We start from the raw sequence: 20,994 nt of genomic DNA, 5'->3' as shown, positions 1-20,994 counted from the left end.
TGCAGAAAGTTATGGCACGTAAAAAAGATCGAAAGCGGATTCTCAGGGTGTTTTTGATGCTTTCTTAACACCATTAACCTCGACGCACTTTTTCGCTCGAAACAAAACGGCAAGAAAATCATGTGGGCCCCACGGCCTTGCACTTGGATTGGCCGAGAAAAGGATATATAGAAACGAGAGTGATGTACTGACGGGTGCGATCATACCAGCACTAATGCACCGGATCCCATCAGAACTCCGCAGTGAAGCGTGCTTGGGCGAGAGTAGTACTAGGATTGGTGACCTCCCGGGAAGTCCTCGTGTTGCACTCCTTTTTATTTTTTATTTTTTTTCAGCCTAAAACGAGTCTAAACTTGAAAACCTCATAACTTTTGAACCGTGAGGAACTACGTCGCCCATAGCACCATTTCGGAAAGCCCCATAATCCATAATGGGCGGTGACTAGACGGCATAATTTTTCGGGTTCAAATTCAGCCTTTTTGACCCTCAAACGGGCTGCAGAAAGTTAAGGCACGTAAAAAAGATCGAAAGCGGATTCTCAGGGTGTTTTTGATGCTTTCTTAACACCATTAACCTCGACGCACTTTTTCGCTCGAAACAAAATGGCCGTAAAATCATGTGGGCCCCACGGCCTTGCACTTGGATTGGCCGAGAAAATGATATATAGAAACGAGAGTGATGTACTGACGGTGCGATCATACCAGCACTAATGCACCGGATCCCATCAGAACTCTGCAGTGAAGCGTGCTTGGGCGAGAGTAGTACTAGGATTGGTGACCTCCCGGGAAGTCCTCGTGTTGCACTCCTTTTTATTTTTATATTTTTTTTTCAGCCTAAAACGAGTCAAAACTTGAAAACCTCATAACTTTTGAACCGTGAGGAACTACGTCGCCCATAGAACCATTTCGGAAAGTTCCAGAATCCATAATGGGCGGTGACTAGACGGCGTAATTTTTCGGGTTCAAATTCAGCCGTTTTGACCATCAAACGGGCTGCAGAATTTTATGGCACGTAAAAATGATCGAAAGCGGATTCTTAGGGTGTTTTTGATGCTTTCTTAACACCATTAACCTCGACGCACTTTTTCGCTCGAAACAAAATGGCAAGAAAATCATGTGGGCCCCACGGCCTTGCACTTGGATTGGCCGAGAAAAGGATATATAGAAACGAGAGTGATGTACTGACGGGTGCAATCATACCAGCACTAATGCACCGGATCCCATCAAAACTCCGCAGTGAAGCGTGCTTGGGCGAGAGTAGTACTAGGATTGGTAGCCTCCCGGGAAGTCCTCGTGTTGCATCCCTTTTTATTTTTTTTTTATTTTTTTTCAGCCTAAAACGAGTCTAAACTTGAAAACCTCATAACTTTTGAACCGTGAGGAACTACGTCGCCCATAGAACCATTTCGGAAAGTTCCAGAATCCATAATGGGCGGTGACTAGACGGCGTAATTTTTCGGGTTCAAATTCACCCTTTTTGACCCTTAAACGGGCTGCAGAAAGTTAAGGCACGTAAAAAAGATCGAAAGCGGATTCTCAGGGTATTTTTGATGCTTTCTTAACACCATTAACCTCGACGCACTTTTTCGCTCGAAACAAAATATCAAGAAAATCATGTGGGCCCCACGGCCTTGCACTTGGATTGGCCGAGAAAAGGATATATAGAAACGAGAGTGATGTACTGACGGGTGCAATCATACCAGCACTAATGCACCGGATCCCATCAGAACTCCGCAGTGAAGCGTGCTTGGGCGAGAGTAGTACTAGGATTGGTGACCTCCCGGGAAGTCCTCGTGTTGCACTCCTTTTTATTTTTTTATTTTTTTTTCAGCCTAAAACGAGTCTAAACTTGAAAACCTCATAACTTTTGAACCGTGAGGAACTACGTCGCCCATAGCACCATTTCGGAAAGCCCAGAATCCATAATGGGCGGTGACTAGACGGCGTAATTTTTCGGGTTCAAATTCACCCTTTTTGACCCTTAAACGGGCTGCAGAAAGTTAAGGCACGTAAAAAAGATCGAAAGCGGATTCTCAGGGTGTTTTTGATGCTTTCTTAACACCATTAACCTCGACGCACTTTTTCGCTCGAAACAAAATATCAAGAAAATCATGTGGGCCCCACGGCCTTGCACTTGGATTGGCCGAGAAAAGGATATATAGAAACGAGAGTGATGTACTGACGGGTGCAATCATACCAGCACTAATGCACCGGATCCCATCAGAACTCCGCAGTGAAGCGTGCTTGGGCGAGAGTAGTACTAGGATTGGTGCCTCCCGGGAAGTCCTCGTGTTGCATCCCTTTTTATTTTTTTTTATTTTGTTTTCAGCCTAAAACGAGTCTAAACTTGAAAACCTCATAACTTTTGAACCGTGAGGAACTACGTCACCTATTGCACCATTTCGGAAAGCCCTAGAAAACATAATGGGCGGTGAATAGACGGTACAATTTTTCGGGCTCAAATTCAGCCGTTTTGACCCTGAAACGGGCTGCGAAAAGTTAAGGCACGTAAAAAAGATCGAAAACGGATTCTCAGGGTGTTTTTGATGTTTTCTTAACGCCATTAACCTCGACGCACTTTTTCGCTCGAATCAAAATGGCAAGAAAATCATGTGGGCCCCACGGCCTTGCACTTGGATTGGCCGAGAAAAGGATATATAAAAACGAGAGTGATGTACTGACGGGTGCAATCATACCAGCACTAATGCACCGGATCCCATCAGAACTCCGCAGTGAAGCGTGCTTGGGCGAGAGTAGTACTAGGATTGGTGACCTCCCGGGAAGTCCTCGTGTTTCACCCCTTTTTATTTTTTTTATTTTTTTTTCAGCCCAAAACGAGTCTAAACTTGAAAACCTCATAACTTTTGAACCGTGAGGAACTACGTCGCCTATAGCACCATTTCGGAAAGCCCTAGAAAACATAATGGGCGGTGAATAGACGGCGCAATTTTTTGGGCTCAAATTCAGCTGTTTTGACCCTCAAACGGGCTGCGGAAAGTTAAGGTACGTAAAAAAGATCGAAAACGGATTCTCAGGGTGTTTTTGATGCTTTCTTAATGCCATTAACCTCGACGCACTTTTTCGCTCGAAACAAAACGGCAAGAAAATCATGTGGGCCCCACGGCCTTACACTTGGATTGGCCGCGAAAAGGATATATAGAAACGAGAGTGATGTACTGACGGGTGCGATCATACCAGCACTAATGCACCGGATCCCATCAGAACTAAGCGTGCTTGGGCGAGAGTAGTACTAGGATTGGTGACCTCCCGGGAAGTCCTCGTGTTGCACTCCTTTTTATTTTTTTTATTTTTTTTTCAGCATAAAACGAGTCTAAACTTGAAAACTTCATAACTTTTGAACCGTGAGGAACTACGTCGCCCATAGCACCATTTCGGAAAGTTCCAGAATCCATAATGGGCGGCGACAAGACGGCGTAATTTTTCGTGTTCAAATTCAGCCGTTTTGACCCTCAACTGGGCTGCAGAAAGTTATGGTACGTAAAAAAGATCGAAGGCAGATTCTCAGGGTGTTTTTGATGCTTTCTTAACACCATTAACCTCGACGCACTTTTTCGCTCGAAACAAAATGGCTAGAAAATCATGTGGGCCCCACGGCCTTGCACTTGGATTGGCCGAGAAAAGGATATATAGAAACGAGAGTGATGCACTGATGGGTGCGATCATACCAGCACTAATGCACTGGATCCCATCAGAACTTCGCAGTGAAGCCTGCTTGGGCGAGAGTAGTACTAGGATTGGTGACCTCCCGGGAAGTCCTTGTTGGGGTCAAAATCGGTCACAACGGAATCAATGTCTGAAAGTCCGTAAAAATCAGCATGAAATATCGAATGTCCGAAGGCAACAGACATGTATCCAAATCGGCCGCGGACAAGCTCGGGTATGGAAATCGGACCGCGGAGAAGCCAAGCTCGATCGATACACGGCGACCAAGCATGCACACAGCTCGGTCGCTACGTAGCGACCGAGAGTCCGTCCCGCTCGGTCGCTACGTAGTGACCGAGCTCGAGCCAAGCTCGGGTGCTACGTAGCGACCGAGCGTCCGTTCCGCTCAGTCGCTATGTAGCGACCGAGCTCGAGCCAAGCTCGGTTGCTACGTAGCGACCGAGCTCTTCCGAAATGTCGATTCTACACCAGTCCATGCACTCTCGTCTATCCTTTGATGCTATCTCCCGAAGACTGTAGCAAACTCAGTTCTTGTTTTCCGCCATTCTAAATCATCGAGCAAACTTTGCGGTAAAAACTGCGGAAAGTCTGTTCTTTATCGAAAGAAGTCGCAATAAACGTTTTGAGTCGGAATACGGCCCAAAGGGACCTAAGATATGACTCGAGGCCCATCTTACGATTTCTTAACCAAAAGCCCATAAACCGTAGGACGGTTTACGCTTGGTTCGCAAGGGAAGATAAATGTCAAGTTTCCGCGGATAAGTACGGAATTTTGAAGATAATTACGAAGATCGGAAAAAATAGAATATCTCCATTTTATGCTATGACGGCTTAAGGGCAGAAGAGTAAAAGCATAAACCGACCTTGGAGCGAGTATATAAGGAGTCCTAGGCGAGAGGCATAAAAAAAGGAGAACTTTTTAGACTCGGAATTCTTTGCACTTAAAAACTTTAGGCTTTATTCTCGACAAGTTCGGTTTCTATGTCTGGCACTCAGTTACTAGACGAACTCGCCCAGGCAGTTCGATCTCTTGTCCAGCTCTATCAATTGAACTATGTTCAGCTTGATCCTCGAAAGGGGTACGTAGGCAGCCTTTAACAAGGTTCAGTCCAAAAACAATCAAAAACCTTTTCTGTATCTTTTTCGTCTTTTGTTATCGAGCTGCGACTCAACTAGGTTTGAGCTATTAGGCCGCTAGAACTAAGTAACTCGCTGACAGCCTTTGCGGCCAAAACTTTTATGATCTATTGTAATGATGGCAATGCTCTTACGCGGACTCGAAATGAGATCCACTGTTTTCTCTAAACTCGTTTGTTATCTTTTCATGATTTCTGCATATATTTGGTCACTTGTCATTGGCTCTCGCAGAGATCCGGGACCTCTGGTAAATTAGGGTTTTCCTAGTTTTCTAATTTAAACAGAAATCGACAGTGCGAATTTCGGTTCCCACAGTTTGGCGCTAGAAGGAGGGGGGGGTTACGGATTACTCTTACTCATGGCCACAAAACGCTTGATCAAAACGATGTCTGGATATATGAAAGACAAACTCGCAGCACTGACTGCTCCTATGGCCAACGCTTACGCAAACGCCGTAGTTTTCAACAAAATCGAAAACTTAGTCGCGACCTTCCGCCACAGGAAGAGCACTAAAACAAGCTCGCGATTTCTCCATGTAAACACGAAGGGATACGATAAATCTTATCAAAACCCGTAAGTTTGGCTCATTACCAAACAAAAGAAGTCTCAATGTGTAAGGATTTTAACAAAGCAAGTTTTCCGAAAACATTTTGGAAGGGTAAAACTCGTTCTCCCAAAAACCGCTGAAAAACCCCTAGGTTAATCACGGAAAAAGGAAACAGAATCGATCGATTACACAGCTCGGTCACTACGTAGCGACCCAGCACGCACACTACTCGGTGGCTACGTAGCGACCGAGCACGCACACTGCTCAGTCGCTACGTAGCGACAGAGTACGAACACTGCACGGTCGCCACGTAGCGACAGAGCACGCACACTGCTCGGTCGCTACGTAGCGACCGACCACGCACACTGCTCGGTCGCTACGTAGCGACAGAGCACGAACACTGCTCGGTCCCTACGTAGCGACCGAGCACGCACACTGCTCGGTCGCTACGTAGCGACAGGGCACGAACACTGCTCGGTCGCTATGTAGCGACCGAGCATGCAAACGCTGGTCGGTCACTACATAGCAATACATAGCGACCGAGCGCGCACATCGCTCGGTCGCTACGTAGCGACCGAGCACGCACACTGCTCGGTTGCTACGTAGCGACCGAGCACGCACACTGCTCGGTCGCTACATAGCGACCGAGCACGCACACTGCTCGGTCGTTACGTAGCGACCGAGCATGCACACGCTGCTCGGTCGCTACGTAGCGACCGAGCTCAAACCAGCTCTCCACTCGCTACGTAGCGACCTGTAAGGCGTAAAAAGGTCCTCCTTTGGGTTCTCTTTTGAATCCTCATCCAAACGCTTTTTGTTTCGTCTCAATCAGAAATTCCGTTGAGATTTTACGACGAAAACAAGTAGGACTCTTCTTGGCTCGCTTCCACTCGCTACGTAGCGACCTGTCTGAGCTTCACTCGCTATGTAGCGACCGGTAAGGCATAAGAAAGGTCCTCCTTTGGGTTCTATTTTGAATCCTCATCGAAACGCTTTTTGTTTCGTCTCTATCGAAGTTTCCGTTGAGATTTTACGACGAAAACAAGTAGGACTCTTCTTGGCTCGCTTTCACTCGCTACGTGTCGACCTGTCTGACCTTCACTCGCTACGTAGCGATCGGTAAGGCCTCAGAAAGGTCCTCATTTGGATTCTGTTTTGAATCCTCGTCGAAACGCTTTTCGTTTCGTCTCAATCGGAGTTTCCGTTGAGATTTTACGACGAAAACAAGTAGGACTCTTCTTAGCTCGTTTCCACTCGCTACGTAGCGACCTGTCTGACCTTCATTCCCTACATAGCGACCTGTAAGGCCTCAGAAAGGTCCTCCTTTGGGTTCTCTTTTGAATCCTCATCAAAATTCTTTTCGTTTCGTCTCAATCGGAGTTTCTGTTGAGATTTTACGACGAAAACAAGTAGGACTCTTCTTGGCTCGCTTCCACTCGCTACGTTGCTACCTGTCTGACCTTCACTCGCTATGTAGCGACCGGTAAGGCCTCCGAAAGGTCCTCCATTGGGTTCTCTTTTGAATCCTCATCGAAACACTTTTCGTTTCGTCTCAATCGGAGTTTCCGTTGAGATTTTACGACGAAAACAAGTAGGACTCTTCTTGGCTTGCTTCCACTCGCTACGTAGCGACCTGTCAGACCCCCATCTCGCTACATTGCGACCTATCAGGCCTCAAAAAGCTCCTCCTTTGTGTTCTCTTTTGAATCCCGATCAAAACGCTTTTCGTTTCGTCTCAATCGGAGTTTTCGTCGAGATTTTACGACAAAAACAAGTAAAGCTCGTCTAAACTCCTTCGCTTGCTCCTATTCGCTCTTACTTACAGCTTTGTGTTCTCCTTCAAATCTCGACCGAAACGTCTCTTGTTCCGATCGGAGTTACCATTGAAACTTTACGACAAAAAAAAACCGCAAAGTCTTGTTTTCTCGCATAGGATTCAGATTAATCGTACAAAACGGCAACGGTTAACTTAACACCTTAGCCGCCTCAACTATACGATTATGTTGAACCTTTTTACAAAATTTGACGTCATATCTAAGGAGAAGATAACAATCAAGTTCGGAAGATAAATGTCAAGTTTCAAAGGATAAACACCAATATCGGAAATGGCGAACATACACGAGAAGAGGAAAGGAAAATGAGCAAGCAAAACTGAGAAGAGACAAAACTGCATCTTCGAGAGAACTATTGTATTTCCGACTTGAAATGTTTGAAATCAGACTTGGAATTTTCGTAGGAGATTACTAAAAAATAAAAACGCCATTGAGACTGCCATAGAACTTTAGGGAACGTAAAACCTAGGTGGATAGTCTAGCGAACTAAGTCATAGTCGATTTGTCCTGTCTCGATATATTGCTCCATAATTGTTCATCTAGATCTTGCAAACCGATCTAAACTCTCCGAAAATCGAGAAATGATCGCCTCGCATATCAAACTCGCTTCCTAAAGAGAGAAAAAACTAGAGACATGAACGTCGTCTTAAAATCGATTCGTTTCTGGCAATTTTCTCGGAACCGACATATTCCAAGTAGTCAACGTGGAAACAATCAAATCACAGTCCAAGCATCGTCTATAAATCGTCCCGAATTATCGATCATTCCAAATCTCAGAAGAAGAAACGTACACAACCTTCAAAGTATCGGTTCAAACACTTTCTTTCGTAAAAAAAAAGGGGAGTAGGTATGTAACTACTTAACTCCCTAACTTCAAACAACTTCTGCAGAACCTCACGCATAGAAGCTCATGGTTCTAACGAGCTGGGGGGGCTAACAGTTGGGGTCAAAATCGGTCACAACGGAATCAATGTCTGAAAGTCCGTAAAAATCAGCATGAACGTTTTTACAAAACTAATCTTCGTAAAGATAACTTTACGAAGCCTTGTGGTAAAATCTTGTTCAAATCTCAATCGAACAACTAATACCGATTGTCCGAAGGCAACGGACATGTATCCAATTCGGCCACGGACAAGCTCGGGTATTGAAATCGGACCGCGGACAAGCCAAGCTAGATCGATACACGGCGACCAAGCATGCACACAGCTCGGTCGCACGTAGCGACCGAGCTCTTTCGAAATTCGATTCGACCCAGTCCATGCACTCTCGTTTATCTTTGATGCTATCTCCCGAAGACTGTAGGCAAACTCAGTTCATGTTTTCCGCCATTCTAAATCATCGATCAAACTTTGCGGTAAAAACCGCGGAAAGTCTGTTCTTTATCGAAAGAAGTCGCAATAAACTTTTCAAGTCGGAATACGACCCAAGGGACCTAAATATGCTCGTGCCCATCTTACGATTTCTTAACAAAAAGCCCGTAAACTGTAGGACGGTTTACACTTGGTTCGCAGGGAAGATAAATGTCAAGTTTCCGCGGATAAATACGGAATTTGAAGATAATTACGAACATCGGAAAAAATGGAATATCTCCATTTCGCTATGACGGCTTAAGGGCAGAGAGTAAAATCGTAAACGACCTTGGAGCGAGTAGATAAGGAGTCCTAGGCGAGAGGCATAAAAAAAGGAGAACTTTTTAGACTCGAAATTCTTTGCACTTAGAAACTTTAGGCTTTATTCTCGACAAGTTCGGTTTCTATGTCTGGCACTCAGTTTACGACGAACTCACCCAGGCAGTTCGATCTCTTTTCCAGCTCTATCAATTGAACTACGCTCGGCTTGATCCTCGAAAGGGGTACGTAGGCAGTCTTTAAACAAGGTTCAGCAGTCCGAAAACAATCAAAAACCTTTTCTGTATCTTTTTCGTCTTTTGTTATCGAGCTGCGACTCAACTAGGTTTGAGCTATTAGGCTGCTAGAACTAAGTAACTCGCTGACAGCCTTTGCGGCCAAAGCTTTAATGATCTCTTGTAATGATTGCAACGCTCTTACGCGGACTCGAAATAAGATCCATTGTTTTCTCTAAACTCGTTTGTTATCTTTTCATGATTTCCGCATATATTTAGTCACTTGTCGTTGGCTCTCGCAGAGATCCGGGACCTCTGGGAAATTAGGGTTTTCCTAGTTTCCCAATTAAACGGAAATCGACAATGCGAATTTCGGTTCCCACAGTCCTCGTGTTGCACCCCTTTTTATTTTTTTAATTTTTTTTTTCAGCCTAAAACGAGTCTAAACATTTGAAACCTCAAAACTTTTGAACCGTGAGGAACTAAGTCGCCCATAGCACCATTTTGGAAGCCCTAGAAAACATAATGGGCAGTGAATAGACGGCACAATTTTTCGGGCTCAAATTCAGCCGCTTTGACCCTCAAACAGGCTGCAGAAAGTTATGGCACGTAAAAAGATCGAAAGCGGATTCTGAGGGTTGTTTTTGATACTTTCTTAACGCCATTAACCTCGACGCACTTTTTCGCTCAAAACAAATGGCCAGAAAATCATGTGGGCCCCACGGCCTTGCACTCTGATTGGCCGAGAAAAGGATATATAGAAAAGAGAGTGATGTACTGATGGGTGCGATCATACCAGCACTAATGCACCGGATCCCATCAGAACTCCGCAGTGAAGCGTGCTTGGGTGAGAGTAGTACTAGGATTGGTGACCTCCTGGGATGTCCTCGTGTTGCACCCCTTTTTATTTTTTAATTTTATTTTTCAGCCTAAAACGAGTCTAAACTTGGAAACCTCATAACTTTTGAACCGTGAGGAACTATGTCGCCCATAACACCATTTCGGAAAGCCCTAGAAAACATAATGGGCGGTGAATAGACGGCGCATTTATTCAGGCTCAAATTCAGCCGTTTTGACCCTCAAACGGGCTGTGGAAAGTTATGGCAAGTAAAAAAGATCGAAAACGGATTCTCAGGGTGTTTTTGATGCTTTCTTAACGCCATTAACCTCGACGCACTTTTTCGCTCGAAACAAAATGGCCAGAAAATCATGTGGGCCCCACGGCCTTACACTTGGATTGGCCACGAAAAGGATATATAGAAACGAGAGTGGTGTACTGACGGGTGCGATCATACCAGAACTAATGCACCGGATCCCATCAGAACTCTGCAGTGAAGCGTGCTTGGGCAAGAGTAGTACTAGGATTGGTGACCTCCCGGGAAGTCCTCGTGTTTCACCCCTTTTTATTTTTTAATTTTTTTTCAGCCTAAAACGAGTCTAAACTTGAAAACCTCATAACTTTTGAACCGTGAGGAACTAAGTCGCCCATAGCACCATTTCGGAAAGCCCTAGAAAACATAATGGGCGGTGAATAGACGGCACAATTTTCTGGGCTCAAATTCAGCCGTTTTGACCCTCAATCGGGCTGCAGAAAGTTATGGCACGTAAAAAAGATCGAAAGCGGATTCTGAGGGCGTTTTTGATGCTTTCTTAACGCCATTAACCACGACGCACTTTTTCGGTCCAAACAAAACAGCCAGAAAATCATGTGGGCCCCACGGCTTGCACTCTGATTGGCCGAGAAAAGGATATATAGAAACGAGAGTGATGTACTGATGGGTGTGATCATACCAGCACTAATGCACCGGATCCCATCATAACTCCGCAGTGAAGCGTGCTTGGGTGAGAGTAGTACTAGGATTGGTGACCTCTTGGGAAGTCCTCGTGTTGCACCCCTTTTTATTTTTTAATTTTTTTTCAGCCTAAAACGAGTCTAAACTTGGAAACCTCATAACTTTTGAACCGTGAGGAACTACGTCGCCCATAACACCATTTCGGAAACCCCCGAAACCATAATGTGTGGTGAATAGACTGTGCAATTTTTCTGGCTCAAATTCAGCCGTTTTGACCCTCAAACGGGCTGCGGAAATATAAGGCACATAAAAAAGATCGAAAACGGATTCTCAGGGTGTTTTTGATGCTTCCTTAACGCCATTAACCTCGATGCACTTTTTCGCTCGAAACAAAACGGCAAAAAATAATGTGGGCCCCACGGCCTTGCACTTGGATTGGCCGCGAAAAGGATATATAGAAACGAGAGTGATGTACTGACGGGTGCGATCATACCAGCACTAATGCACCGGATCCCATCAGAAATCCGCAGTGAAGCGTGCTTGGGCGAGAGTAGTACTAGGATTGGTGATGTAATAACCCTGACCTTAGAGGACAAGTCAACGTAAAGTCAACAACGTGGAATCATCCAGCAACCAAAGTGGAAAGGTGTATGAAGATGTTTATGGAGGTTCGATCGAGGAGTTCTGAAGAACGATCGAGCAAAAGTAAAAATGGTTCGTGGAGTTAGAAATTAAGCTACGGAATGGTGATGGTCGAACATGGAGGATTTCCAAAGTCAGCAACTTAAGTAAGACTTAATCTCAATCATCAAGTTGAGATAGGAGAAGACATTTGGTCGAGTCAGAATCAAGTTTGTTCGAGAGCATAAGGAAGCAGTCAAAAAGCAGTACCGGAGATAGTCTACATCAGAGGTTCGTTAGCAGCATGAAGACAAAGGTGATCAACATAAATCAAGGAGTTAAGGAGTCAACCTAGAAACCTTATTTAAGGTATTTGAAGGCATATTAGAGAGTCTAGCCAAGACATAACCAAGATGATCCGGAGAAAAGCAGTTTTGGTCGATATGGTCAAAATGAGCTGGAGGAGAGCTAAGGAAGCCAAATGAAGATGTGCAAAGATGAGAAAGGAGTTCAAAGGGAGTTTTGAAAGTGGTCAACTCAGAAGTGAAAGTCAACCAAAGTCAAAGGAGAGAGAAAGTGCCTTATTGGTCCATTTACCACTTCCGAGCAACCAATAGGAGCATGCCACGTGTAGGAGACAAAATTCCTTCAAACCTGGACAAGGTGTGGAATAAATCAAGGGATTTTGAGTGAAGAAATCATGGGCAAAAGACATCTAGAGAGCAAGGAATCATGAAGACACATTTTATACCCGAAATGGGCTATAAATGGCAAAGAAGACATGGGCTGGAGAAATGAGTTTCTACCTCAAAACCTCGACATCTAAGGTTCATTTAGGAGCCAAATGAAGTAATGGAGCAGGATGGAACAATCACTTGAAGCCTGGAGTAAGTGGAGCAGTCCATTAACCAAAAGTAGTAAAAAAGCCCTTCATGAAGAAAAATTATTTAGAGTGGAATCACGTCAGGCACGAAGGAGATCATGCATTGGTCAATTCAGAACCTCATGGAGTCTACAGGAATAATGGGGAACAAACCTAAGGAGTAGGTTTACCATGTGTTTTGCAAATAGCTCATTTAAGCCTTAAAAATGGGTTATGTGGCAAAGTAACTTGCCGATCAAGTTTGGAGCTGAGATTTGGTACACTTGAACTTCAACGTAAAGTAAGTGACCTTCCAGAAGCTCAGAAAAAAAGAGTAGATTAAATGTATTTATCCACATGCATGAATTTCAGGTTTAAATTGGTGACAAGTGTGTGAACATGTGTCAAGTGCTCCCATCCCTCCCTTTGGCTATAAATAGAACCCTTAGGATGTGTTTTTGATGTTTAGAAACCCCTGAGCTTTCTCTCTCAGTTGATCTTATGGTTTGTTCTAGAGAGAGAAAATGGCTTAAAACCGATACAATTTTTGAGTATGTGAGGTGAGTGTGGAAGGCTTTTGCGTGGCTTGATCCTTGCTATAGGATCAGTTGTGGAGTGCTAGGAGTGGTGGTAAGACCTTAGTTGATCGTTTGTAGGTTCCCTTTTCCCTCTTAGCCTTTAGCCTCTCTTTGATCGGTTTTAGTGTTAACCTTAGGTCTTTTGCTTTTGGAGCTGTTGTGCGGTTTGTGAAGTTTTAGGTGGGTTTCCCTGGTTGTGTTGTGTGTTCTAACCGTGTGTGTGTGCAGGTGGAGGAGCAAGAAACGTTTTAGTTCTTGTGATTGAACCACATTTGTGGCTATGATTGTTTGTGTGTGTGTGTGTGGGAGATTGATAGTCCCCATACTTGAGTGTTTACTTTCTTGCATGCATTAGTTGTATTTGTGCATTGCATGTCTTGTGGTGGTGAACATATTCATCTAGGGGTGATGATATGTTAGACATGCATTGTGTTGTTAGGTCGTTAGTTGCATGCATGCATTCGTTTGATTAGTTGTAGCTTATGAGTTGTTGTTGTGAAGCATGAAGATTTGAGTGTAACTCTCTCATGTAGTTCATATGCTCATGCATTGTAGTGTAGTTTGGGGTTGCAAAGAGATTTGAGTGAGACTCTCTCTTTTGCCGGGTAGTTGTAGTGTGTCGCTCGCTTTAGTTGTTTTAGGTTGAGTCTAGGCTTAGGGTTGTATTGAGGTTTGTGGCTTTGCCCCCTCATGCTAGTGTGTTTGTGTTTTGTCTAGGCTAGGGCGAGTGTGGGATGTGTTGTGCATTTAGTCTAGTTGTGCGTGGAGGTTAGAGGTGGAGTTCCCTCACGCTTGATTATTGTTTTGATGTGTTGTGTTGCATCTAGACTAAAGTGCATGGCTGTCTCGGAGTTAGATTGGGAGATACCCAATTCTCCAGTGGTGGAGTGACCTTCTCTCCATGGCTTGTCACGTGAAGTGGGTCGCGCCCATGGACAAGCCATGACAATGCGGCCCGAGTTAGATTGGGAGATGCCCAATTCTCGGAGATGATGTTTTCCGATCATGTGACTTATGTGTTTGAGGTCGGGAGTGTTCAGTTGGGAGAGTTAGGGCTCTGTGTTGTGAGGGATCCCGGGATGTGTTGCGTGTGGCGCCATCCTTTGAGTGTTTTGTTTTGTAGTGTTTGAGTCTAGGATTAAGTCTAGATCGAGTCTTTGTTTTGTAGTTAAGTCTCGGTGGGAGACTTGTGTGTAGAGTAGTTGCATTGCATTCATGTTTAAGTTTTTGCATTGCATTCATGTTTAAATTCTTGCAATGCATATTTAATTTCTGTTGTTGTTATTGCATTGCTTTGTTGTGTTGCTCTTGTTGTTTGAGCATGGGCTGAAGGGGGTAGTTGTTGTTTTGTTTTGGGAACTCACTGAGTGATTTCGATTACTCATTCCCTCTTCTACTATGCAGGTAACCTTAGGGGATTGGGCGTTTGCGGGGTGCGGAGGACGAGGCCAGGCGTAGATTTCCGTTGTTGTTTGCAAGGCGCAAGATGTTGATGTTTTCACTCGTTTTGTTATTCATGGGTACCCGTTGACTCGTTTGTTTTTATTTTCTGTTGCGTTTATCTTTAAGGACTTTAGTCGAGTTCCCGACTTTGTAAAGTAAATAAAATTATGTTTGTTTTAATAAAATCCCCGTAGAACGCTGATATTTGAGTTTAGTCCGGACTTAACACAACTCTTGACAGAGGTACAGGTTGGCAAGCCTTAGGCCGAGGTTGAGAGGGACGGTACAGTGGTCGGACTGGTCGAGACTTTGAATTTGTTTTGAAGTCTTAGCTGGTACGACTGCGGTATTGTCAACCCTTGTAACGCTTCCGGGACGTTCCGGGTTGGTCCGGCCTAGGACGGTCCGGGGGTGTTACAAATGGTGGTATCAGAGCAATGGTTGAGATACCATTACTTTCGTTTGCGGGTTTTCAAATGTTTAATCGAGTCAAAAGGAGTCGCAAACAACATCATTAGGGAACTGGCACGTCCTCTGCTTAGGATTAGGATTAGGTATGTTAGATCAGTTTTTGGGAATTTAGGACCTTACCCTTTTACCTTGTGTTGTAGTTTCTGGTGCAGGCAGTCGATAGGTTGGGAGTAGATCGAGGATGAGGAATGTGGTACGGTTACGGAGGGTTGGACAAGTGTCTGGAGCAGCCGGTTATGATGGATCAAGTGAGTCAAGCTCATCCAGCGAGTCAGCATCTGATTCTAACTTTGAAGATGAGAATGTGGTCGAGAGCACCGAGAGTTCACATGAGACTGGGTCATCTGAATTTGAAGAAGCTGAAGTACTTGAAGAAGTTGAAGAAGAATCTGATCACCTGGAAGGCATGAACTTTTTCGCAGGAACGGGAGCAATTCCGCAAGCATCCGACTCATTCAACTACCAGTATGGTTATGGCAATGAGTATTGGGAAGCAATGGACATCAGCTCGTCCGACGTGGAGATCATTAAACCACCAGCGCCAGAAGTTATTGAGATCTCATCAGACAGCACAGTCGCCGTCAACATCATTGACATCAGTTCTCGTGAAAGCAGTCTGTGGATTTCGATGCCAGCTTGGAGTCCAGCATTTTCACTTGGAGGATCTCTTGATTACAGTTTGGAGAGCATCGGACAATCTTTTGATCCATACAATGAGTATCACTACTCACCAATGCCAATGGAGTCACCGCCAGCAAATCCTAAAGTCGGAACTGGAGCAAGGGAAGTAGACATGGAAGTTCAACCAGAGATCGTAAGAGATGTTCAGATGATGGAGAGTACTAAGAATGGAAGGACCAGACCAAATGGAGCTCTAGGTGGACAAGTGGAAAAAGGAAGTACCAGTAGAAGACCAGCATCAAATGTTCAAGACTCTCGCAACATTCCAACCGAAGAAGAATGCAATGTGTGTGGAGCGGATGATCATCATACTCGGGCTTGCACAAGGATTAGGAGTCAGCCAGACTTGAGCGCATATCTGATTTGCAGCTCATGTGAGACGCGTGGACACTTCATCGCAGATTGTCCAATGACCAACGTGACCAGAGCCGTACCCATCTCCGTTGTTCCTCCTACCAGCCTGCTTGATCAGCCTCATCTACAACCGGAGGATCAAACCTTAGAGACCTTGACCTTACTAGGAGTCCTGATTGGGGTTCTCGTGGCGGCTAAGGTAAGTGGGCGCTGATCCTTTCTCTTGGGTGTTGTAGCTGTAGTTGTTGCTCTGCTTTGCTTTCCTTTGCTTTGCTTGCTTGTTTAGTTTTGTGTTGTTGAGCGTTGCGTGTGCAACCTTGTTGTGTTGTGGACGGTGTGTCCTTGTAGCAAGTGTGGTTAATGAGTAACCCTTGCTAGGTTGTGGTAGTTAGGTTTAGTTTCTTTTAAAAGCCTTGTTAGTTTAGGATATATTGAACCCTAGGATTTAGGAACCTATCCCTATTTATAGCCATAAGTTGAGATGTGTCGTGAGTGTTGATGGTGTCGGAAGGACATGAGCCTTGACATATTGTTACCAAAAGATTCGTGCATGTGTGGGAAGATCTGGAATCAGAGGCAATCGTGGTATAGATCGGCAACGAGTGTGCAACGGTTCAGAGTCGTCAATGTGAAGGTTCAGAGTTGTCAGCGTATGTTGAAGAGTCGTCGAGCAGTGTGGGGATTCAAGAGGAGTGATGGTGTGATATTTCTCCCAAGAAGGATTTTCGTGCAATCCGTGCATGGTCATGTGTGCAAGACCAGAGCAATCAGTGATCGAGCTAGTGAAGAAGCAACGAAGGCAGTAACTGAAGCGTTAAGGAGTGTATGATGTTTGAAATGGTGATGTCATGAAGAGATGAAGTTAATAAAAAGCCCATAAGCCGAAGAATCAGAGAAGAGATGTCACGAGGAAGACCAAACCAAGAAGATGTCGTGGTGAAGCCCAAACAGTGTAAAGCCAAGAAGAAAGATTGTGATGAGAGTAGAAGATGAAGCCTAGTCAAGTCTAAGACCAGAAGAAGACGAGAAGAGTTGAAGGAGAAAGCCCAGACGAAGAAGAGACGAAATGTTGAAGATCAAGATGGAGTTGTTTCCTAAGGAGGGGAGACAAGAGTAAAGCAGTTGAGTTGATCGTACCAGAACAGGCAGTCATGATATGAGTAAATGGTGGTAGAAGAATTTATTTATATCAAATGGTGGTAGAAGATTTTTGAATCAAATGGTGGAATCAGATGGTGGCATCAGGTCAAATGGTAGCGGAGTTTAGACCTACATGGAGGAGTATCAAACAGTAGCAGCCGAATTACAAAGGAAGAAGAAGATAGTGAGAGCAGATAGTGGCATCAACGACATAAAGTCAAGGAGCAGATCGAGGAAGCTGAAGCAGTAAAGAAATGGTGATATCAAGGAGAGTTAAAGCAAAAGAAGAAGAGAGGAAGAAGATTATCAATGATCGGAGTAGAATCGAAGAAGCTAGAAGATGATGAAGAGTTGAAGTAGCCAACAAAAGGTGGTAGCAGAAAGTTCGGCGTAACTTGTGAATTCGGGGACAAATTCATTTTAAGGAGGGGAGAATGTAATAACCCTGACCTTAGAGGACAAATCAACGCAAAGTCAACGACGTGGAATCATCCAGCAACCAAAGTGGAAAGGTGTATGAAGATGTTTATGGAGGTTCGATCGAGGAGTTTTGAAGAACGATCGAGCAGAAGTAAAAATGGTTCGAGGAGTTAGAAATTAAGCTACGGAATGGTGATGGTCGAACATGGAGGATTTCCAAAGTCAGCAACTCAAGTAAGACTTAATCCCAATCATCAAGTTGAGATAGGAGAAAATATTTGGTCGAGTCAGAATCAAGTTTGTTCGAGAGCGTAAGGAAGCAGTCGAAAAGCAGTACCGGAGATAGTCTACATCAGAGGTTCGGTAGCAGCATGAAGATAAAGGTGATAAACATAAATCAAAGAGTTAATGAGTCAACCTAGAAACCTTATTTAAGGTATTTGAAGACATATTAGAGAGTCTAGCCAAGACATAACCAAGATGATCCGGAGAAAAGCAGTTTTCGTCGATATGGTCAAGTGAGCTGGAGGAGAGCTAAAGAAGCCAAATGAAGATGTGCAAAGATGAGAAAAGAGTTCAAAGGGATGTTTTACACATTTCCTCAGGTTTTGAAAGTGGTCAACTCAGAAGTCAAAGTCAACCAAAGTCAAAGGAGAGAGAAAGTGCCTTATTGGTCCATTTACCACTTCCGAGCAACAAATAGGAGCATGCCACGTGTAGGAGAAAAATTCCTTCAAACCTGGACAAGGTGTGGAATAAATCAAGGGATTTTTGAGTGAAGAAATCATGGGCAAAAGACATCTAGAGAGCAAGAAATCATGAATACACGTTTTATACCCGAAATGGGCTATAAATGGCAAAGAAGACATGGGCTGGAGAAATGGGTTTCTACCTCAAAACCTCTACATCTAAGGTTCATTTAGGACCCAAATGAAGTAATGGAGCAGGCTGGAACAATCACTTGAAGCCTGGAGTAAGTGGAGCAGTCCATTAACCAAAAGTGGTAAAAAAGCCCTTCATGAAGAAAAAATATTTGGAGTGGAATAACGTCAGGCATGAAGGAGAGCATGCATTGGTCAATTCAGCACCTCATGGAGTCTACAGGAATAATGGGTAACAAACCTAAGGAGTAGGTTTACCATGTGTTTTGCAAATAGCTCATTTAAGTCTTAAAAATGGGTTATGGGGCAAAGTAACTTGCCGATCAAGTTTGGAGCTGAGATTTTATACACTTGAACTTCAAGGTAAAGTAAGTGACCTTCCAGAAGCTCAGAAGAAAAAGAGTAGATTAAGTGTATTTACCCACATGCATGAATTTCGAGTTTAAATTGGTGTCAAGTGTGTGAACATGTGTCAAGTGCTCCCATCCCTCCCTTTGGCTATAAATAGAACCCTTAGGATGTGTTTTTGAAGTTTAGAAACCCCTGAGCTTTCTCTCTCAGTCGATCTTATGGTTTGTTCTAGAGAGAGAAAATGGCTTAAAACCGATAAAATTTTTGAGTATGTGAGGTGAGTGTGGAAGGCTTTTGCGTGGCTTGATCCTTGCTCTAGGATCGGTTGTGGAGTGCTAGGAGTGGTGGTAAGACCTTAGTTGATCGTTTGTAGGTTCCCTTTTTCCTCTTAGCCTTTAGCCTCTCTTTGATCGGTTTTAGTGTTAACCTTAGGTCTTTTGCTTTTGGAGCTGTTGTGCGGTTTGTGAAGTTTTAGGTGGGTTTCCCTGGTTTTGTTGTGTGTTCTAACCGTGTGTGTGTGCAGGTGGAGGAGCAAGAAACGTTTTAGTTCTTGTGATTGAACCACATTTGTGGCTATGATTGTTTGTGTGTGTGTGTGTGTGGGAGATTGGTAGTCCCCATACTTGAGTGTTTACTTTCTTTCATGCATTAGTTGTATTTGTGCATTGCATGTCTTGTGGTGGTGAACATATTCATCTAGGGGTGATGATATGTTAGACATGCATTGTGTTGTTATGTCGTTAGTTGCATGCATGCATTCGTTTGATTAGTTGTAGCTTATGAGTTGTTGTTGTGAAGCATGAAGATTTGAGTGTAACTCTCTCATGTAGTTCATATGCTCATGCATTGTAGTGTAGTTTTGGGTTGCAAAGAGATTTGAGTGACTCTCTCTTTTGCCGGGTAGTTGTAGTGTGTCGCTCGCTTTAGTTGTTTTAGGTTGAGTCTAGGCTTAGGGTTGTATTGAGGTTTGTGGCTCTGCCCCCTCATGCTAGTGTGTTTGTGTTTTGTCTAGGCTAGGGCGAGTGTGGGATGTGTTGTGCATTTAGTCTAGTTGTGCGTGGAGGTTAGAGGTGGAGCTCCCTCACGCTTGATTATTGTTTTGATGTGTTGTGTTGCTTCTAGACTAAAGTGCATGGCTGTCTCGGAGTTAGATTGGGAGATACCCAATTCTCCAGTGGTGGAGTGACCATCTCTCCATTGCTTGCCACGTGAAGTGGGTCGCGCCCATGGACAAGCGCTGCATGACGATGCGGCCCGAGTTAGATTGGGAGATGCCCAATTCTCGGAGATGATGTTTTCTGATCATGTGACTTATGTGTTTGTGGTCGGGAGTGTTTAGTTGGGAGAGTTAGGGCTCTGTGTTGTGAGGGATCCCGAGATGTGTTGCGTGTGGCGCCATCCTTTGAGTGTTTTGTTTTGTAGTGTTTGAGTCTAGGATTGAGTCTAGATCGAGTCTTAGTTTTGTAGTTAAGTCTCGGTGGGAGACTTGGGTGTAGAGTAGTTGCATTGCATTCATGTTTAAGTTTTTGCATTGTATTCATGTTTAAATTCTCGCATTGCATATTTAATTTCTGTTGTTGTTATTGCATTGCTTTGTTGTGTTGCTCTTGTTGTTTGAGCATGGGCTGAAGGGGGTAGTTGTTGTTTTGTTTTGGGAACTCACTGAGTGATTTCGATTACTCATTCCCTCTTCTACTATGCAGGTAACCTTAGGGGATTGGGCGTTTGCAGGGTGCGGAGGACGAGGCCACGCGTAGATTTCCGTTGTTGTTTGCAAGGCGCAAGATGTTGATGTTTTCACTCGTTTTGTTTTTCATGGGTACCCGTTGACTCGTTTGTTTTTATTTTCTGCTGCGTTTATCTTTAAGGACTTTAGTCGAGTTCCCGACTTTGTAAAATAAATAAAATTATGTTTGATTTAATAAAATCCCCGTAGAACGCTGATATTTGAGTTTAGTCCGAACTTAACACAACTCTTGACCGAGGTACGGGTTGGCAAGCCTTAGGCCGAGGTTGAGAGGGACGGTACAGTGGTCGGACTGGTCGAGACTTTGAATTTGTTTTGAAGTCTTAGCTGGTACGACTGCGGTACTGTCAACCCTTGTAACGGTTTCGGGACGTTCCGGGTTGGTCCGGCCTACGATGGTCCGGGGGTGTTACAGGTGACCTCCCGGGAAATCTTCGTGTTGCACTCAGAAAAACGAGTGCACTTTTTCGCTCGAAACAAAACGGCAAGAAAATCATGTGGGCCCCACGGCCTTGCACTTGGATTGGCTGAGAAAAGGATATATAGAAACGAGTCTAAACTTGAAACGAGTCTAAAACGAGTCTAAACTTGAAAACCTATAAACTTGAAA

General features: G+C 44.3%; 1 protein-coding gene, 9 non-coding genes and 2 pseudogenes across 14 annotated transcripts; all 12 read left to right on the top strand.

The window, feature by feature from the left end:
• Nucleotides 1-192: 192 nt before the first annotated feature.
• LOC125607384 lies at nucleotides 193-311 on the top strand. Its single transcript, XR_007338544.1, has one exon. It is a non-coding gene; the product is annotated as a 5S ribosomal RNA (ribosomal RNA).
• Nucleotides 312-687: 376 nt separating this feature from the next.
• Nucleotides 688-806, top strand: LOC125607482. Its single transcript, XR_007338641.1, has one exon. It is a non-coding gene; the product is annotated as a 5S ribosomal RNA (ribosomal RNA).
• A 379-nt stretch (nucleotides 807-1,185) lies between these two features.
• On the top strand, nucleotides 1,186-1,304 carry LOC125607509. The gene has a single exon (XR_007338668.1). It is a non-coding gene; the product is annotated as a 5S ribosomal RNA (ribosomal RNA).
• A 381-nt stretch (nucleotides 1,305-1,685) lies between these two features.
• LOC125607429 lies at nucleotides 1,686-1,804 on the top strand. The gene has a single exon (XR_007338588.1). It is a non-coding gene; the product is annotated as a 5S ribosomal RNA (ribosomal RNA).
• A 378-nt stretch (nucleotides 1,805-2,182) lies between these two features.
• Nucleotides 2,183-2,300, top strand: LOC125607490. Its single transcript, XR_007338649.1, has one exon. It is a non-coding gene; the product is annotated as a 5S ribosomal RNA (ribosomal RNA).
• A 381-nt stretch (nucleotides 2,301-2,681) lies between these two features.
• LOC125607466 lies at nucleotides 2,682-2,800 on the top strand. Its single transcript, XR_007338624.1, has one exon. It is a non-coding gene; the product is annotated as a 5S ribosomal RNA (ribosomal RNA).
• A 380-nt stretch (nucleotides 2,801-3,180) lies between these two features.
• Nucleotides 3,181-3,291, top strand: LOC125607648 (annotated as a pseudogene).
• A 380-nt stretch (nucleotides 3,292-3,671) lies between these two features.
• On the top strand, nucleotides 3,672-3,788 carry LOC125607660 (annotated as a pseudogene).
• Nucleotides 3,789-9,824: 6,036 nt separating this feature from the next.
• LOC125607479 lies at nucleotides 9,825-9,943 on the top strand. The gene has a single exon (XR_007338636.1). It is a non-coding gene; the product is annotated as a 5S ribosomal RNA (ribosomal RNA).
• Nucleotides 9,944-10,323: 380 nt separating this feature from the next.
• LOC125607563 lies at nucleotides 10,324-10,442 on the top strand. Its single transcript, XR_007338721.1, has one exon. It is a non-coding gene; the product is annotated as a 5S ribosomal RNA (ribosomal RNA).
• A 377-nt stretch (nucleotides 10,443-10,819) lies between these two features.
• LOC125607508 lies at nucleotides 10,820-10,938 on the top strand. The gene has a single exon (XR_007338667.1). It is a non-coding gene; the product is annotated as a 5S ribosomal RNA (ribosomal RNA).
• A 1,766-nt stretch (nucleotides 10,939-12,704) lies between these two features.
• On the top strand, nucleotides 12,705-20,581 carry LOC106427786. Of its 5 annotated transcripts, none has more exons than XM_048776930.1 (4): nucleotides 12,705-12,948; nucleotides 14,301-14,416; nucleotides 14,951-16,044; nucleotides 20,341-20,581. In XM_048776930.1, exons 3-4 carry the CDS (start codon nucleotides 14,992-14,994, stop codon nucleotides 20,392-20,394), a joined length of 1,107 nt encoding a protein of 368 aa, XP_048632887.1. In that variant the 5' UTR covers nucleotides 12,705-12,948; nucleotides 14,301-14,416; nucleotides 14,951-14,991; the 3' UTR covers nucleotides 20,395-20,581. The 5 variants fall into 5 exon arrangements, 2 of the variants coding, with proteins under 2 accessions (XP_048632887.1, XP_048632886.1); XM_048776929.1 differs by having other exon boundaries at nucleotides 12,705-12,970; XR_007338443.1 differs by lacking the exon at nucleotides 14,951-16,044 and having other exon boundaries at nucleotides 12,718-12,970.
• The last annotated feature ends 413 nt before the right edge of the window (nucleotides 20,582-20,994 follow it).

This window comes from Brassica napus, chromosome A3, assembly GCF_020379485.1.
Source record: "Brassica napus cultivar Da-Ae chromosome A3, Da-Ae, whole genome shotgun sequence".
Taxonomy (NCBI): Eukaryota; Viridiplantae; Streptophyta; class Magnoliopsida; order Brassicales; family Brassicaceae; genus Brassica; species Brassica napus.
The sequence above is the reverse complement of the archived record's forward strand: the minus strand, read 5'-3'. Positions and strand labels throughout refer to the sequence as shown.

Bases quoted from the DNA above. Each gene is read 5' to 3' on its own strand.
- LOC106427786 (XM_048776930.1), top strand. From the start codon at position 14,992: ATGAGGAATGTGGTACGGTTACGGAGGGTTGGACAAGTGTCTGGAGCA. The intron at 16,045-20,340 runs GTAAGTGGGCGC...TCTACTATGCAG, and splicing joins GGGTTCTCGTGGCGGCTAAG to GTAACCTTAGGGGATTGGGC.